The sequence below is a fragment of the Symphalangus syndactylus genome, chromosome 4 (genome assembly GCF_028878055.3).
Source record: "Symphalangus syndactylus isolate Jambi chromosome 4, NHGRI_mSymSyn1-v2.1_pri, whole genome shotgun sequence".
NCBI classification, from domain to species: Eukaryota; Metazoa; Chordata; class Mammalia; order Primates; family Hylobatidae; genus Symphalangus; species Symphalangus syndactylus.
Genome location: NC_072426.2, coordinates 129,094,478 through 129,114,778, shown reverse-complemented (window position 1 = coordinate 129,114,778; position 20,301 = coordinate 129,094,478). Strand labels below are relative to the sequence as shown.

The 20,301-nt window shown below is 37.5% G+C and overlaps 1 protein-coding gene across 9 annotated transcripts in view; it reads right to left on the bottom strand.

The window, feature by feature from the left end:
• The window catches only part of GUCY1B1 (guanylate cyclase 1 soluble subunit beta 1), a 48,265-nt gene extending 35,432 nt beyond the window's left edge, over window positions 1-12,833 (bottom strand). Inside the window, exons 1-3 of one of the 9 annotated variants that reach the window (XM_063638316.1) lie at window positions 6,922-11,321; window positions 2,592-2,670; window positions 1,078-1,229 (exon numbers count right to left, since the gene is read on the bottom strand). In XM_063638316.1, coding sequence (XP_063494386.1) covers window positions 1,078-1,097 — 20 coding nt within the window. In that variant the 5' untranslated portion in view covers window positions 1,098-1,229; window positions 2,592-2,670; window positions 6,922-11,321. Of the gene's footprint in view, window positions 1-1,077; window positions 6,400-6,921; window positions 11,322-11,942; window positions 12,017-12,658 lie in introns of those variants that run through there. The other 8 variants (XM_063638318.1, XM_055276222.2, XM_055276221.2 and 5 more) reach the window with 8 other exon arrangements.
• Between the last annotated feature and the right edge of the window lie 7,468 nt (window positions 12,834-20,301).

Below are 20,301 nucleotides of genomic sequence, written 5' to 3'. Positions count from 1 at the left end.
GATGGATATCTTTCATATCATAATTATACTTCTATACCATGGCTGCATAAAATTGCAATGTAGATGTATTGAAGTCTTAGTAGGTAGTTAGATGTTTTTATTTTTTCCACAAGTATAAAAAATGTGATGAATATCTTTGTAGCTTCTTACACTTCTAGGTAAAAATAGAAAAAACTCCTAGGAATGGGATAAATGGCTTGACAGATATGAATATCTTATGTTTTGTCATTTTGCTATTAACATTTTATTGTGAAACAACACTGATCTATAGATTAAAATTTTGGAGACTCTGACAGAATATTCTAATTAAAGACACAATAAGGTAGAAATTTATTCATGTTTTCACCATTCTGTTTCTTCCAATTGGAATAAATCAAATCACATAAATTTCTGTAATAAACTCAGTTTATTTGAAACATTCACCAATCTCTAGTAACCCATAAATAAACAAGGTACAAGCAGAATCCACAGTCCCTCTGCATAAAATAGGGGAACAGCCATTTCCTCAGAAACCCCCTAACCATGGGTCAATGCATTGCTCCTTTCCTTTCTCCCTCTTTATTAAAATAAGCTCCCTTATCGTCGAAACTTTACTTCCTGAAATAACCAGTGTCAGTGCTCCCCGGTGGGGACTGAAATAGAAATTAAACAGTAGTACATGGAAGGAAATAATAATCTTCTTTTAAAAATTTCACTCTGAATTCCTTTGAATTATTCAAAGTACTTAGGACTCTATTTACATCTTTGGGAATGTGGGGCTACCCTTTTTCTTTTTCTTTTTTTCTGATGGAAGAGCTTTACCACAAATATTTGGATGCCTATTATGTCCCAGCACTTTTCTAAGCACTTTTAATATATCAATAAACAAAAGAGGTAAAGATCCCTGCCCTCATAAAGCTTATATTTTAGCTGACAGATACAAGTAATAAGCAATAAACATGATATATAACAAAATGATATAATATGTTATGAAGCAATAGATGCTACAGGAAGAGGTAGCTCTGGATAAAGACATGAAAGTGGAAATGCAAGAGGAAGGGGCTGGATGCAGTATACATATGAGGATAATATACATACGTGTTCATGGTAGGCTTCATGGGGACAGTGACGTCTGAGCAAGGACTTGAGCAGGAAACCTCCGTCCTTACCACCTTATAGCTAACCTTTCTGGGGCCACTTCCTTTCCTTCTCTAGCCTATTCTTCATCTTCTTTCCTTTCAGGGGAAAAGCTAATTGGAAATATTGCAAAAGTTAATTGGAGGTATCACAAACTCTTTAGTATGAAGCAGTTTAATACACTAAACTGAGATGGAGAATATACAGTGAAGAAGGAGTAATAACTAAGAGAATTAATTTCAGATAATATGGCCTTTGAAGCTAGTAGAAATTTTGAATCAACAAGGCCTTCTCTGTTGTGTCTCAATTCTCAATACAACTTTTCTTCTAACTTTTAGGTAAATTTGTATATAATCAGACTTCATGCTGTTGAATGTTTTAGCCTCCAGAAAGCACAGAGATGTGATAATAACCATTTCCCAGCACTCTGCAAATTATAGCTGCCACTGTTCTTTGAGGAAAGTTTTACTGGCTTCCCTTCCCACACTGCATGCTTCTTTCTCTCCTTAGCTTTAGAGCTGTTTTTTCATCTGCTACCTGAAGTCACAGAGGGCGACCAGTAAATTTAAGAAAAGTCAGGAAGTAAGCTAATATTTAGATTACATAAACAATTTACATAATTCAAGTAATATTACCTCATAATTCTGCATCCCCCACTTTGCTATCCCATAACTTTTAAGTTCTTTCCTCAAAAGCAAAGGCAAGAATAATACTTCTAATAATTTAAAATTTATTTTTGTGACAAGTAGAATTTATATGGGCTTAAATTATCCAAATTCAGCCAAGTACATTTACCAAATTTTATAGACTTATTCATTCTTTCAGAACTATTTTTTGAGCTCCAATTTTGTTTAAATTGTTGCATTATATATACACTGTTACATTATTATTATGTAATTATATAATTACATAACAGGGAAATTATGCAATTTCCTTATTATTTAAATTATACTTATTTTACATGTGAGAAAAACCACAGGTTTCCCTAAGAACCACAATTTAATATTTTTATGAAAATTTTGGACATACTGTCATTTTTTTCAATGCTTCTTAGATGACAAAAAACATCATATAAACTATAAGTAAATTGGATTAAACTGTGTTCAAGAGTGCTCATCTATCAAATAATAACCAACAGCACTGCAATCTTCATGCATCCTAGTTTGTATTACATTCTGTTGCTGCTTACTATTATTATTTTTATTTTTAAAAGCCCTACTGAATCCCAAGTGAACACAGTCTTTCACTGTTTTCAAATACTCTGACTTGCCATATTTACATACCCAATGACTCTGCTTGGCTTAAGCATTAAATTTTTCTATTCAGTGAATTACTCAATGAAAGAGGTCAGCAGACAATAATAAATATTTAGAGAGGTTCAAGTTTAAAAGCACTTTCATCAGCTAACAAGTAAACCTAGATAAAGAGAAACTCCCTTGATTTCATCTATGTCATAAGTCAAAGTTTTTCCTTACACAGTATGGAAAATAAACGACTAAGCCAATCCTATGTGCAGTTTGGGCAGATTCAACTCTTGTTGTTTCATTTCCTCGTCTGTAAAACAGGCAGCGGTTACCTCCGGTCATTGTGTGGGTTAGCAGAATTAATCTATGCAAAAACCTCAGGGTAGTACTTCTCGCGCACTTAATGCCTGATACTTCCTCTAACTGGTAAGTTATAGTAGTTGGAGAAGATGAAGGAAGAAGGGAAAAAGGAGAAAGAGGAAATGGCAAGTGGAAGAAAAGAAGGGAAGAATGACAACAAAATCTTAGTCATTTTTAGTCAGAATCAAATAATTAACGTGCACTTAGTATGCAGATTTGCTGATAGAATTTACAAACTAAAATAGCCAAGAAACAAACAAGCTCTGTCTCCCCTAAGAGCTTTAAAAATAAAGATCAAATTCTCACCTGGCAACAATATCAGAAATAATCACATTCTTTGTACCTGTAGCCACAATAACTGTTTAGAAGTTGAATACGTATAAGTGAAATAGTTTCCCAATAGCAATCAACTTCCTACTTACTCTTATTTGTTGAAATTTAAGCAGATCCTTTATTTATACCAATTACCTTTTCACAAAGAGGTAGTTGGTATTTTTATAGTGGTGGTGTTTGGTAAGTTGGGATTTTTTTCTTTAATGTAATTACTGGTGCCTAACCCAGGTGCCTGGAATTGCATATGTGCTTAATAAAGGTATACATGTTTAAAAATTAGTGAATGAATTAATGAAATCAATTTCCCCACGTTTCCAAGCTCCCTACAAAAAAAAAAAAAAACAAGCAATCAAACATTACTAACAAAAGTCCATCATTTGCTTTCAAAATAAAGAATATTTTTTATTATTTGTTTTTTAAAACTAGGTATACAATTTGTCCAAAATGTCCAGGTAACATTTCTCATAACTTCACATACAAGGAGATATTCCTCACCTACAATATGTGAACACAGAAAAACTGAATTCGTATTCTGACCCTGAGCTGCTGCTACTGTACATTTTTAGAGTAAGTTAAGAATATGACAAGACTGCTATATTTCAGTTAAAGAAGTTTTCCATGGAGTATTTTGAAATGGGAGAGCCTGAACACAGGCATGTTGAAAACATAATCTCAACACAAGGTCTGCTCTTGGGCAGAAAAGGTCAATCAGGATCAAACAATCAAACTGACCAATGACAGCTCCAAGATACTATTGATCCCATAAACAACATTATCAGAACACATGCTGTATTAAAAAACAGTATGTAGATGTCGTTTTGATAATAAATCCTAAAACAGTCCGCTGTAGTGAGCTGAAATGGTACCATAATGTTGCATTGTCCCCCATTATTAAAACTAAAATCTCCCACTATAAACTGTGGACAGTAACTATACATAACATCTAAAAAAGTAACACTTTATATTGTTTTTTTCTAAGTGGCTGTGAAGCATGAATAGCCTCTGAGTTTTCAATAGCCTAATCTAATGATTCTCAGTAAGCCTGAACCCCAAAGGAGAGACTCTAGGTTGAGGGAGCTGCCAAGTGGGGAGACAGGCCCTTTAAATCCGGTAACGACTTCCTGCCTGAACCCCCTTTTAGTTAGTAAAGGTCAGTCCTTTCATCTCAGTGTGTTCACTCACTCATCCAAGCACTGTAAACAGTAACCATAAATGCTCTCCTGAGTGACACCCATACCTTAGTTTTAGGGGAAACAACAACAGTCTTGATACATAATTGCATGTTTCTTTCTGTGACCAGCCTGAAACAAGAGACCCTTAATGGCAATGTCTCCAATTTTGAAAACATATCCACAAAACTTACAAATCTTCATTTGAGCTGCTGAGACATTTTCAGCAGCTTTAACAGACAAATGAATTTACTTAGACACTTGTGTGTATGCTTCATGTCAATTCACCTTTAAAAATATTATTGTCAAAAATCACCTGTACGCATGCTTGAACATTCCAAGAAAAAAGAAAAAGCAGCAGGCAGTACTAAAACACATAAACATTGCCCATGTCCTTGCTAAATTGGTTGTCTTTGGACAGAAGAAGGTTATAGGTCTTTCTCTTTGGAGGAAAACATACAACATGGTAATTACAACTTTATCTGTGTTCAAATCCCAGCTCTAATAATTAATAGCTGAGTGTTTGAGGCAGGGTTTTTTTTAAGCCTCTATTCTCTTATTTGCAAAATGAGGATAATGAAGGAATCTATTTTCTGTGGTGGTAATGAGGATTAACTGAGATAATGAGTATAAAGCATGTAGGACTGTGACTGCAGAACCATAAAGTATGTGTTTAATATACGTGACATATTACATTCGAAATAGCATGACATGGTGAGAGCCCATCTGGTTTTCAAATTTAATTTCAGTATTCTAAACACTGAGCTACAGTCTATGACACTGACTTTAACCAGCACCACACACCCCTGCCTTTTAGACACTTGCTAAAGGATTCAATCATGTCCTGAATCCAATCTAGTAATTGTCTTTTGACATATGAAATTGCCATTCTAACAATAGAGTTCTTAGTCCTTCCAATATAGCCACATGACATGAGAAAACATAAAAGAACTCTGACGCTCCCAAAAGGAATTGCTGTTATGTATTGCTATATTGCTCTATCTTCTGCCTTTGCTGATATAAGAAATGTTTATTTTGCACAGCAATGTCACTATTAACAATTACAACGAACAATTACAGTTAACAATACTATAATGAATACTTGAAATTTGTTAAGAGAGTAGGTCTTAAGTGTTCTCACTACAAAAAAAGAGGGTACCTATGTGAGGTGATGAATATGGCAATTGGCTTGATTACAGTGATTATTTCACAATGTATATGTGCATCAAAACATGAAGTTGTGCACCTTAAACATATACAACTTTTATTTGTCAATTATGTCTCAATAAATCTGGGAGAAAAAGAAATGTCTATTTGAAAACATCTTATATTTAAATAGTAGTTGAAGATGTCACCATGCTGACATAAATTCTGGTTGCAGAAAAGAATCTTTGATAAAAATATGTGTGTGCTCTATTCTTTGGAAATGAAAAATGTGAAAGATACTTCATTCACATATAAACATCCATATTTTTATTACAGAAAGAGAGCCTGATATTTTATTGAATATATACAGAGAGGGAGAGAGAGAGCACTCTAGAAAGAGTTATGGAGGCTAGAGTCATGGAGGATAGACATTAATCAGTAGTACAAATACTTAGGTACAAACTCTTGCAGTACAGCACTATGAAGGAAAGGGAAAAGTTTAGACGTGAGAGAAGGTTCCCTTAAGAAGTGACATTTGTTCTGACATCTCAAAGCTGAGAGGTGTTTACATTTACAGGAGGGTTGGGGAGGGTGAAGAAAAGGAGACCATAGCAAGCACAGGTGTTAAACAGACACATTCAAGGCTCAGTATGGCTGAGAAACTAAAAACAGGCACATGGGGCTGGAATGCTTAGGGTATGTAGGACAAGTTGAGTGAAAGGTTTTCATGTTTGGGTTATCTGAAGATTGACCACAAAGAATTCCAATAAAGTTAACAATTTCATATTTCATGATTCAACAATGAAGGGGAAATAGACCAGAATATGCAACAGAACCAAGGCCACAGTAACAAGGAGGTCCAATAAATACTTCAGAATATCTTTTACATGGAATAAAATCCACTTTAACTTCACTATCTTTTGATATAGTTTGACACAGAAAAAGATGCTTCATTTTGCTAGACACCAACAATAAAGACATTTTTTTCTCCCACCATTTCCACTTTAATGAACAAGGAGGCAAAGGAGAGAATGAAAAAGCTGTAAGTACTCACGTCTGCTGAACTGTCACCCTCGGATCTAGCCAGTTAGATTTCTTTATAGCATTCATTTCCTTAAGTGTGTTTTCCTGTTGATGTCTGCACAGCATCAACCCATAACTATAGCTTTCCAACACATTAAAGAGAAACATTTGCTAGAGCCCCTTATTCTGGAGAAAGGCAAGGAAGTAGAAAGGACATTTTTCTTGCAAATCGTAACAATGCTTAGTAAATGTCTGTCAAAACTAGATCTGGGTACATTAAGAGTGAGAATACAGATTTTCTGATTTCTGATGCTCACTGTAATATGCAAAGATCCTTCCGACACACCAAATTAAATGATGTACTCCTCTGATTTTTTTTTAATTCTCAAAAATCACAGAATTCAAGGAAAATAAAGACTCCAAGACCCAGCTTGATTTCTGGGGGATACCTCAGATCATCAGAACCCAAATAAAACTCAAAAGAAACACCCACACACCCCCTGAGATCACGTGATGACCCGCCTTATCACCTAGGTGCCTGCCATGCTGCTCACTGACATGGTCCAGGTTCTGGAAGAGCTCTATGCAAAGAGCTCAATAGCAGGTATGTGATGGAGTATACACTTGGGCATCCAGTTCCAGCTGCAAAAGATAACTTCAAACATTAGTAAGTTTATCAGCCAACATACGATACAATGCAATGCCTTCCTCTGTATTTCAGGCTAACTGGCAGATCTTTCTACAGAAAAGTATCCTGATCCTAACAATGATCTGGTTTACTTATTTCCTTAGTCTGTATATTAATGTGTTTATTTGTACTGAGGAAGTTTCTGGGTAAGAAAATAAATGTAGTTTCATTTTTGTATGTATACTACATTAGTTCCTATTTCACAGTTATATCTTAAAAGAAGCATTAAACCTGGCAACAGAAGAACAAGGGCTGAAGTTCTGACTTTTCAGTTTCCTATATGTAATTCTCTGGGACAGTAAATAATTACATATAGGAATTAACCTCTTGGAAAATCAACTTTGTTATTAAAAAAAATTGAGCTGTAAAGTCCTTTCCTATTTCAAATGGCTGTTGTAGCAGTCAACCAAAATTATAGAGAGAACAAAACTTTGGAAATTTGAAATTGCTTTATAATATAAAGTATCCTTACTACTTTAAAACATACATAGGCTCATTCCTACTTAAGCAGGTCTACAGAAAGGTATAGAAGTTTAAATCACGCCTTCATAAATATGAAAATCTGAATAAACATGGCAAAACATGGTGATGTGCTCTTTTGTTTGTTTTAATTTGCTTTGATACAATGGATATTAAGAGCATATGTTGCATTTCAAAACAAAATAATGAAAAATGATGATGATGATTACTTATCCTAGAGTGATAAAAAAATTTAGACAGAATATAGACTGCAATAATATTTTTTAAAGGAGGGCTTAATATCTTTCAAGTACATTGGGGAATGGAAAATTTAAAAACTCTGATTCTAGAGTAAAATAAAAAAACCTCATTTATTAAGCTATTGTCAAGAACTATGTTAAGCATTTTGCAGACATTATTCAATGCATTACATCAACTCTATGAAGTATTATTTTTTCCTTTATGCAATGGAAGCTTGCAAAGTTTAGGCAACTTGGAAAGTCCCATAACTAGTTTATAGCAAAGTGTTTCCTTATTTGAACAATAATGATTAATTTGTGATTAGCAAGTTTAACAAGACACATTAATTTCAAAACTGGAAGTATATGCTATCCAACAGACAAAAGGTTCCCGTATTTGAGTTACAGGCAAGAAAATAAAAACAAAATAATAAGACTAAAATATCATGAAATCTCTAGAATTTTTTTTTGAAGGCAAGGATTACATCATTGCTTTTCTATCCTCAGTGCCTAAAACACTGACTATGCTCATTAAAGATAAACGTTTTATCTGATTTACTTAAGTCAGGACAGCGTACTTTGTTTTACAGACTTTTAATCATTTGGGATTTTTCAGTGTTTTGGATCTATCTTCATAATTTGTATGTTTCCATGAGGTTAGAAAATCTAAAATTGGGCTGGGTGTGGTGGTGCATATAATCCAATACTTTGGGAGGCCGAGTCAAGAGGATCACTTGATGACAGGAGTTCGAGAGCAGCTTGGGCACACAGCAAGACCTGTCTCTAACTGCTCCCCTCTGCCGCCACCCAGAAAAAATAAGGAAAGAAAGAAGAAAAAAAAATCTAAAATTAAACCCAGTAATTTGACGCAACGATGAGTTTAGTCAGGGCTGATGGAAGGATAACAGAGATGGGAAATCAAGTACTTAAGTGCTTTTCTAGGATATATCACTCCTAATTTTATTTACTTTCTACCCTGATAATTTATTTTTGTCATTACTTAGAAATCATAGCCTCTTAAAAGGACTATCTGAATGTTGAATGGAAATCAACAAAACAAACTTTGAAATAGATTCAAAGGTCTCTTTTGCTTTTTCACATTGGTTATGGTCTAAATCAGAGGTCAGCAAACTATAGCCCATGGATCACATGTAGCCCACTTTGTCTGGTTTGGTTGTTTGTTTGCGTTTTCCTGGTCCAAGAGTTAACAAGGGTTTTAATATTTTTAAGTGGTTACATTTTAATAGTTATATTGATTCCTATATAATATCCTCAATTTTACCTTGGCCTGCAACACCTAAAACATTTACTATCTGGCCCTTTAAGAGAAAGTTTGCTGGTCCTTGGTCTAGACAATTTTTCTTCTTCTTAAGAGGAATTTAAAGCTTTTGTGAAATGGTTATATTGTTGGTAAGAGTGTAAGTGGATACTGAGTTTACAATGAAGCATTTTTGGCCCTTATCCACTTAGAATTTTCTGTCTGCTGTCTGGAATCTGTTACTTAGGGTTTTATTTGTCATTAAATGTTTGGCATCTTTTCCCATCCTTTCTCATGAAGGATGGATGGCCATTTCCCAGTGAAGCAAAAAAGTATAATGTAAATTTGTATAAACATCAATTTAGATAGTTTCTCAAAGACCAAAAGAAAAAATAAGAGTTCGGTACTTACTGAGACAAAAAAAATTTTTTTCCTCCTATATTCAATTTCTTATAAAAGTTAAAACTGAAAGCATCTTGGACCAATGACTGCTGTAATATTCCCTGAAGCAGAGGGTAGGGAGGAGAGGAGGAACCAGAATCACCCAAGGAGTATTTTTCAATTACACTCCTCCAGGTTCTCCTCCCCTCTCCCCAGGCAGCAAGATTCTTTTCTGTGGAAAGCAAATGCTCTCCCAGGGAGCATTTAGTAATTACTCAGGGGTATTGGGTTGGAAACCAAGGAGCAGCTTTAATCCCCTCAGTGCAGAAAGTTCAACCATGTTCTCTAGCCCAGACACTAAACCACACCCAAAATCAGCTGGGGTCCACCAAAAGATGCCTAGACAAATAAAGAATCCACACTAACACCTGGATTACTAACACCAGTGTGAATAACAGTTTTTCCCTTGCAGGGGCATAACCTTGAGGCAATTTTATTTAAGAAAAGACCAATCTAACTTGTTTTATTTTTACCAGAAAAATTATGTTGTGGATGATTGGAATTTTTATCCTCTAGACAAATTATGAATACTGTTGGAAGCTACATAAAGATAAATTAGTAAGTTAATAAATAATTTTTAAAAGTAGAATGGAACAATATTCTCAGCTTGATTTTGCAGAGTTAAATTCTCATCAATTGAATCTTTACATATTTGGACTTTCTCTGGGAAAATATGAGCAATATAAACAAATCTCTTGATAATTTTAACTTTTTAAAATGTCTGATACATTACTCTATAAAGTATTATTTTTCATCTCTGTATTTAATAGTGATCTAAACTGATAATGGCTAGGATATACAATCTAAATCTGATTAAATTACATAATGACTGTTTAATCATAATAGCCATCTTGTATTCTGCTCTAAAAATTCTAAGCATATTCATTGTCATGGCATATCTACCAGCAAATTTGGGAATTTCTATGTTACAGATGCAAAAGCATCATATGGAGGATATATATATATATATATATAGCATTTATAAATTTACAAAGGAAGTGGCTTAAAAATAATTCGGTAGTTAAGTTATACTGTTAACAATCTTTATTTGATGTCTGCCTTCTTGATATCTGTCTACTAAGCAAAATAAAAATTATAATGGTATTAAGATGGCCAGAAAATTCAAATCCCAAAGTAACTTTTGATGCCTATGTTCTCAGTGGATTTGACCACATAATTGCCAAGTCTCAGCTTCTGTTTATAATATGTAGGTAATACGCCCTGTGGATAATATAAATGGTTTCTGAAACATGAAAGAAATGCTCAGTGATAACAGATCCAGGGGAAAGAACAGTTACATTTTCATGCTTAATATATAACCCTGGTCATTTCTATGGAAACAGATAGTTATGAGAAATCACCATCATGTAACTGCATAATAAGGCCTGTTAGAATTGATTGCTAATAATTGTAATGTGCTTAGGGAAAAACAGCGTGGAAGCCTCACCTACCTGAGACAACAAAATGAAATCAGTAAGTACAGGAAATCAGAGTGAATAATAACAGTGTATTCCCATCTGCCCACCCAGAAAACCCTTCCTTCCACCTTTGTTACAATGTGATAATCTGACTGTTGCTCTAATATGAAAATCCATAAATATGGTTTTGGAGTAGCTAGTTAGTGGTGGTCAGCTATACCATAAGTTAAATGCAAATTTTATGAGAGTGAGAGGGAAAAGGAGAGAGAATTCTATTAGAGTGAAACAGTCAACCTGCCTGCAGACATGCTGACCCATCAGTCATTCCAACAGTTTAAACTCTTAGGTGGGTGTGGTATTTCCGTTCACATCCCCAGTACTGGGCTCAAAGCTCCAGGACTGAAAGTAGAATGCCTCCTAGAACTGTAAGTCTTCAACACAGTAGAAAAAAACAGGGGGGGTGGGGGGGTGGGGGGGTGGGGGGTGGGCAGTGGGATTTGGGGAAAACGAAAAACTTCCAATTTTCACTTTATTTAAAAATGAATAAATGCACTTAATTCACTGTTGCTCAAGAAATAATCTCCTGCGTGTTTCAGCATACCAAAAAGGCCTAACTTATGCCAGGTGTGTAAATCATAAAGGAGCCAAAGTCTTCCGTTTATTTCTAAGGCCTCCGGGCGCAGGAACCTCGCGGAGGCCCGTGTGGTCCCTCGGGGCTCTGCACGCGTGGGAGCTGCCCGGCCTGCTGAGCCTGGGAGCGCCGGCAGCGCGTTCCCACGCTCAGGCCGGGTCGGGAAGCCGTGATGACCCCTAGGGGCTCCTTTCCGCGTTCTCGCCCTCGCAGCCCCGCCCCAGCCGCCCCTCCCCTCCTGGTTCCAGTCCCGGAGCGTGGGAGCGCAGCTGCAGCGAGCGGGGAGCGACGCGCGGAGGCACCTCCAAGGATGCGCGCCTGCGACCCGGCCAGCAGGCTGAGGACCAGGCGAGGCGCGGGGGGGCCTCCCACACTGGGCGCCGACCTGGGCCACAGCCAGGGGAGCCGGCCACTTACTTGATGTCTTCCCACACCTCGGGGCCGTAATTGCGGATCACCAGCAGCTCCAGGGCGTGATTCACAAATCCGTACTGCGGGGACAGGGAGAGACTTGAGCGTCAGGGACCCCTTGTAGCTGAGAAGCGGCTTGGGGGCGAGGCTGCTGCCTCTGCTCCCATGGCGCTGGCTTAACCTTTCACCCCGCCCCGACTCCTCTCCCTTAGGGGTACTATGCACCAAAGGGTTTGGATCGTGGGGGCGCAACCCCCCAATCCCTGGTGGATTCTCCCCGTCACCATCCGCCCCACCCCCACGCTATCTTCCCACCCTCCTCACCTGTCACCGCTCCGGGAGAGGCTGGGCATCGGGGGCAGCGCAGGGACACGAACCCGGAGCCTTCCCTGCCTCTGGCGCTCAGCCTCCCACACTGGTGGGGCCGGCCAGAGCCGGGAAGACCCCACGCCTCCGCCGCACTTCCCCTTCCCGAGCTCAGGAAGCTGCGGTGTGGAGCGGCGAAACCGCCTGGGAAGCAAAGGCACCGATCGCCCCCGCCACGACTCGCGGCGTTCCCACCTCCCCTGCCTGGGCGCGGGCAAGGAGTGAGGCTGCTCCAGTGGCCGGCAGTGAGCTCCCAGGGCCCCCGAGCCAAGCTCCCGCTGCGCGGCCAGTTCCCTCGCTGCCAGGCCGGCCGAGGAGGGGTGAGGTTCCGGCCGCACCCGGCTGAGAGCACTTACCATGGTGTCTGCACCGGGAGCCGGGGAGGCAGCCCCCACGCAGAGGCACGGCCGAAGGGACCCAGGCAGCGGCGGCAGCGGCTACAGCGCAACCGGGCCGGGGAGGCAGCATCCAGCTGGAGCGCGAACAGCCGCCTCGGCCCGCCCTGATTGCCACCTCTTCCCAGCCAATGGCGAGTCGAGCCGCAGGGGGCTGGTCGGTGCCCCCCAGTTCTTCAACCAATCAGGGACAGAGGAGGGAATTCGGATGCTCTCAATGCTGCTGCGCTCCAGTGCCTTCCCGCCCCCGCCTGGTGACAAGGCCTTCATTTGAGGCCATAACAATGACAGTGGAGAAGCCCCAGCCGTGCTCCTTGCATGAATTCTGGAGCAGAGGAAACGCAGCTCTTGTGGACCCACTAAATGTATTATTATTCAGAGATCTGCCCTCAGTGGTTAACACAAGCAAAAGGGGACAGGGCGTGTTTGTTGTGTGAGTGTGTACGTGTGTACTTTGCAAAGGACAGACCTTAAAAGGAATATCCTCCGTTGTTGACATCCTCATGCTTATCTTTGTCTTGCGGATAAACATTTCCCCTGTGGCTTTGTCCCACAACAATTCATGGCAAATTTAAAGCTAGTTATATTGAGAAAAACATATTTTTACTTCTAGTCAATGAGACTAGTTGAGTGAACTACCAAAAATTTTCAGTAATGTAGTTTGGTGGGCTTCATGTTAAATCCAGTCCTGCCCTTTGCTAAACTGTCCAAGATCCAGCGATATTCTAGGCTTGATCCCAGTGGGACACCTTTCCCTACACCATGTCCGGGAGCCATAATTCCAGTGAGTTTGTAACCCTCTAGAGCTGGCCTCTGTTGCTGTTTCTTAGCAATAGACGAACTGGAAAAGGACCAGTACAAAATGCACAGACTTTAACTACTCTACCTCCAGCTTACATTCTACCAGGCCCTTAGGTTAGTTAATGCTCTGAGTCCTGCCATAGAGAGAAGATGAGAGGAACAGGAAGTGGCAGCTTATTAAAGCTGTTTGTACATGAGGTATATGGACTCCAGTTGATTTTTAGGACAAGGTCAAAAGTGAGGTCACCAGTCTCAAGTGGACCTGAGAAGCCAGATGGTATTTTAAGATGTGAATAGTTTGTTGTGAGAACAGTCTCAATATGGTTAGAGAAAAATGTCAAAACAATAAGATTGTGCTGACATCAGCACCTAGAGAGCTATGATGAAGTAAACTGATACAGAAATAGTGGTATAGCAAACAAACAAAACAACAAATTACTTTAAAAATTTGCATCAATGGTGGAATGAGTAAATAGATTAGAGCCTTTCATACAATCTAACACTTTGTTTTAAACAACCATTAAAATATTAATCATTATTTAACAACTATTAACCACTATTTTTGAACCATTAAAATGGCACATTAAACAACCATGAAGAAGCAGGAGGGTGACTAGAAAATGATGATGCAGAAAAGTATTGTCAAGTTTACAAAAAACCACATGAATGCAATCATTTTCCATTTTTTAGAGGTAGTGTACAGTAAGGTGCTATGTGGGTAATAACACAAGCACATACATGTTGCTGTAAGAATAATGGCTTGGGAGGAAACACAGGAAGTGTTGATATGGCTATCGTCTGTAATTAGAACCAGTGGCTGGAATGGCCATGACTCTTACTTTTTATAACTTTCTGTATCTTTTGATTATTTTTCTACATAGATGAATTTTCTTTACTGTTATGTAATTGAATTTTTTTTTAACTTTTAGTTTCAGGGGTACATATGCAGGTTTGTTATATAGGCAAATTACATGTTTTGGGGGTTTGGTGTACAGATTACTTTGTCACCCCAGCACTAAGCATGGTACCCAATAAATAGTTTTTTGATCCTCACCCTCTTCCCACCTTCCATCCTCAAGTAGGCCCCAGTGGCTATTGTTCCCTTCTTTGTATTCATGTGTACTCCATGTTTAGCTCCCACTTGCAAGTGAGAACATGTGGTATTTGGTTTTCGGTTTCTGTTAATTCACATAGGATAATGGTCTCCAGCTCCATCCATGTTGCTGCAAAGGACATGATCTCATTCTTTTTGATGTCTGCATAGTATTCCATGGTATATATGTACCACATTCTCTATCCAGTCTACCATTGATGGGCATCTAGATTGAGTCCATGTCTTTGCATATAGTGAATTCACATATTTATTCACATATATTCACAGGTATTCATTTTGTGAATAGTTTATTTCATTCCATGTCTAGTGCTGCGATGAATGTATATGTGTGCATGTGCCTTTATGGTAGAATGATTTATACTTCTTTGGGTATATACTCAGTAATGAGATTGCTGGGTCAAATGATGTTTCTGTTTTAAGTTCTTTGTGAAATCACCAAACTGCTTTCCACAATGGCTGAACTAATTTACATTCTCACCAGCACTATATAAGAGTTCCCTTTTCTCTATAACCTTGCCAGAATCTGTTGTTATTTGACTTTTTAATAATATACATAAAATAATTTTTAACTTGTTAAAAATACTTAAAAAAAAAAAGCTATGTCTTTTATCTGTTCACCTTTGAGCAGCAATGGACCCATGCTGTCTGGTTTAGGGTGTGTTGTGGTGTCCTCCACCTTAAACTTTACATAGGCAAAAGATAAAGAGATTGAATTGTTCTCTAGGAATGAAAAATGAGGAAAGCTCACTTAGAAAAAGATATGAGAGGAAATGAATGATGAGCATTTCTGCCAATGTCCCTTTCTCTCTGTCTCTTTCTCTCTATTTCTGTTCTTCTACCCTCACTTTCCCTTTTGTCCAGTAACTTTTTGCACTTATTGTTGTTTTTGTCCAACACATTTTTGCATTTGTAAATGTTTATAGTGTTTTATTTTCCAATTGTCTTATATTCATTCTGAATCTAAAAGAAGTTCTAGACACTAAACATTTACTGACTTTTGTTTGGCCCACAAGATATTACACAGGCTGTGATGTTCAGGGACAGAAGGATGCCTGCCAGCTATAGCGGATCTCAAAAGAGGGGTCACCATGCTTCTATAAAAGCTCCCTACCTATTGTCACCACTGCTGGCCAAGTAGCATAGGAATCATATCAGGAAGTAGTTTATGCTATATTCTCTGAACAATGCATTGTATTCTTGTATGTATGCCCCGAACTGAGGAGAATCAGTTAAAGATGAAAAGGAAGAGCTTAGGGAATGGCTTAGCCAGCCCTAAAAACAACATGAAGGTCAGTCTAATGAATTAACAATAAGTAAAAAGGCAATATGTGGCTTTCAGAAATGTCAGCTGAGGTGACTCACATTTTCAGCTAATAAAAATAAATTACTTTGGTAAGTTAAGTATTAAAAGTATTGTAATCGGCCGGGCGTGGTGACTCATGCCTGTAATCCCAGCACTTTGGGAGGCCGAGGCAGGCAGATCTCAAGGTCAGGAGATCGAGACCATCCTGGCTAACATGGTGAAACCCTGTCGCTACTAAAAATACAAAAAATTAGCCGGGTATGGTGGCGGTCTCCTGTAGTCCCAGCTACTGGGGAGGTTGAGGCAGGAGAATGGCATGAACCTGGGAGGCAGAGCTTGCAGTGAGCCGAGATAGTGCCACTGCACTCCAGCCTGGATGACAGAGTGAGACTCTGTCTCAAAAAAAAAAAAGAAGTGTTGTAATCATTGTTTTCAAGGCTTTGCTAGTTAATGTGAAAATTAGAAACCTTTGATTAAGGATAAAGGAAGATACATATATATTTGGGGGTGTTCCCGGGTCTGTGCATGTGTTTCTCAAAGCTTTGGTGTTTTGCCGGTTTTTTCTATCATGGAACCATGGCTTCCATTTTTGGATCATTTTATGGAGCAGCATGTCATTTAATTTCAACTATTTCTTATACAATGATTTGCTTTATATTCATGTGCCTCTTTAAGCTCTGTGGCTAAGAGCCGGATATTGATTCTTTGTGAAGCTTCTGCTGCTGATCTTGGTTAGTCACACAATAATCACATCTCTTGTCATGATTTTTGCTAATATAGTCACTCAATACTTCAAGCAAGGAATTCAGAATACTTACAAGCAAAGAGAAAAGCAAATTCTAAATGACACATACTGTGATGTGATTCTAGATCAACAGAACAAAGAGAGATCTAAGAATTCAGATTCCTAAAGAAGTGACATTCAGATTTATCGTTAACTTGCCAATGAACTGTAAGTTTTGTCATATGAAAAAGGTAGTATTGAATATTAAAAGAAGCACTTTTTAAATTACTTTTTTCTACATCAAATTCTTTTAATATTTACCTTGCCATCAGAACTTATAAACAAAAAACATTAGTCATGCATACATATATATATCCATTTATTTATAAGGTTTAAATAATTATGTATGAAAATTAAAAGAAATTAAAAGAGAATTAAAGATGATGCTTAGTATCAATGTTATAATAATTGAAAGCATTAAGTTAACTAAACACATCACTATAGCATACTGGGAGTATATGAAATTAAATAAAAATATGTTTTATTTTCAAGAAAAGCTTATGAATGCCAGATTGAGCTATAAAGTTATGCTTCTGAAGTCAAATTGCTTAAAATAAAAACTAACTTGTTCTCATCTTCTTTACAGCCTAAGCTTGTACATGGCTGGGAGAGATTATCTTAGTTATTTTTTTTTTAGCTTGGTAAGGATAGATCTGCCATGATTACGTCAAGGATTGATTGACTTTGAGCACTGAAAGGTATTTTAGAGGTCATTTAGTCAATGATATTTTCCTATATCTGGAAATCTCTTTATGAACTTGTTGGGGAACAGTGAAAACTTAAAATCTTAGCCAAGAAGTATAATTAGTAAAGTTATGAATTGTTGTCCTCAGAAAGTATGGAGGACATTAAGATTCCCATCAAACTAGAGCTAAATATACTTTCTTTCCCATAGTCTCACCCAGTGGAAGTTGGAATCTAGATTTCAAAAGCTGTCCACAACTCTCAAAAGCCTCTAGATACTATATTAAAATATTGTTCTTCTCTAGTCTATGTTGAAACTACTTATTATTATAGATATAAATAGAAAATAGCAGGGAATAAGAGCCACTAATTCAAGTATTTGGTTGCTTCTTTTTGTAACTTTATTTGATTTAAAAAACAAAAATTAGCTATGGAGACAGTTTAGTGTAGGAGTTAATTGTACAGATTCTTTAGTCAGACTGCCTGTTTTTCACCATTGGACAAATTACTTAATGTATTTGAACTACAGCTTCCTCACTTGTAAAATAGGAAAAATAACAGGTCAATATACTCCAGTGCTGAGAAGGTTAAAAATATTACCTACCCCACAGGTTTGCAAGTGTGATGCTTAAAGCAATGATTGGAAAATGTTAAGTCCTCACAAATTGTTAGTTAATATTGTTTTTGAGGTGGTGGTTGTTATTGCTGTGTTCGAAGTCAATGATTAATGAAACTAAACCCCTTTTGTCCACCTTATATAAATGTAATATGTCCACTGACAGTGAATGCATAGTGAAAAGAGCTGAACCATGTCAAACTAAAAGATCTAGATCACCCTTGTCAGTTACTTGCTTGGCAATTCAACCTGTCTGAGCCTGGAACTTCCCATTTTATAATGGTGATAGCATTGCCTGGCCCACCTTGCTCAACTAAGATACTAAGAGGATCAAATGAGACATCTTTGAAAGCTTCTTATAAAATTTAAAGGACTACATAACTCAGTTACTGATCGTTTGGAGTTAGTAACAATAAGCCAAAGACTCACGTATGAAACATTGAGGGAGAACTGACAATCTGCAAGAAGATCTCTTGCCTACATCTACAATCTGAACTTTTCATGTTCAGATTACTGGTTTTGTTGTTGTTGTTGAAAATAAAATCCAAATCTAACTAGATTCATAACATACAACTATATTATCAGTTTTCTAACAAAAATAGCATGAATAAAAATAATGAAAAGGAGGTAAATTGTCCATTAATATGTTTACATAAAGTATGAGCTTTTTTTTCCTGAATGGGTGTTTCATCAGCAACATAAAAAGTTAAAATTAGCTTGTGCTAATGTATTAAAATCTTACTAAGTTTTATTGACATTTGAAGCAAAAGAATTGCATTGAGTGTATTTACTGGTATGCTTATAAAACATACATCTGTAATAAAATGCCATTTAGAATATATTTTGAAGGATCTTTAACTGTGACTTACAGTGTCTCCGCACGATAGTTCCCCCATGTGACAAAGAACATGAAGATATCAACTTGAAATACGGAAACAAAAACGCTTAAACTGGTTTGGCCACATTTAAGGAACCATTAATGATGCTTCACTTGAGAAGCATCAATACCCTATTGAAAAAATTGGAAAGTCAAGCAATATTTGTTCCAGTGGAATGATTCTAATGCTTTGTAGTTAAAACAACAACAAAAAACAGGAGACCTTACCTCTAAATAACTTTTGCAGTTTACAAAGTACTTTCACAGGAGTTATCCCTTATGGTTTTCTATCACGTAGACAGTGTTTTGCTGTTTTTGCACATGAGGACCTGCAGCCCAGAGCAGTGAGGGGCTCGCACGTTAATCAGGGTCTTCACTTGCCTCATTGACCCATTGCAGATCACCTAACCCAAACCCACACCTCTTTCCTGAAGATATCATTTTTTTTTCCTTTACGTGTCACGAGAATCAACAGTTGGTGTTTTTTGTTATAACACCTAGTAGAGTGGAAAGAAATTAGAAGATAAATATCTGCAACATTATAGATATGTAAATTGGGAGAATTCACATCATTTCCCTAAACTTTACTTTTCTTGTCTGTGAAAATGAGGTAACACAAATAGCAACTTATATAGTTTTGTAGGGTTTTTGGTAAGGATCAAAAGAGTTAACACATATGAAAGCATTTTATATATAGTAATATGTAATGTACATTTAATTTTCTGTCTTTATTATAAGGTTCTCTATTTGAATTATGTGAATTTTAAACATTCTTAAAATGAGAAAATACCACAAAGGAGATAAGAGCATGAGTGGTATTCATAATGGTATTCTAGCCTTGGACCCTGCTGTGGACAAATTGCTGAACCTCTCTAAACCTTAGTTTTCTCTCCTGAAAATAAAGCAACTACAGAGACTAAAAGTGATGATATCTATAAAGGACATATTACAGTGATTGATACATGGTGATACGGTTTGGCTGTGTCTCCACACAAATCTCATCTTGAATTGTAGCTCCCATAATTCCCACGTGTTGTGGGAGGGACACCGTGAGAGATAATTGAATCACGGGGGTAGTTTCCCCCATACTGTTCTCATGGTAGTGAGTAAGTCTCACCAGATCTGATGGTTTTATAAGGGGAAACCGCTTTGGCTTGGTTCTCATTCTTTCTTCTGTCTGCTGCCACGTCAGATGTGCCTTTTGCCTTTCGCCGTGGTTGTGAGGCCTCCCCAGCCATGTGGCACTGTGAATCCATTAAGCCTTCTTTCTCTTTATAAATTACCCAGTCTTGAGTATGTCTTTATCAGCAGTGTAAAAACGGACGAATATACACCGTAAATGTGACTTTTATCATTCATTTAAACATCCTGTTTATAAAAATGTAAATAATCCATTTTCACATATGCTGTGTTTTCGATAAAATA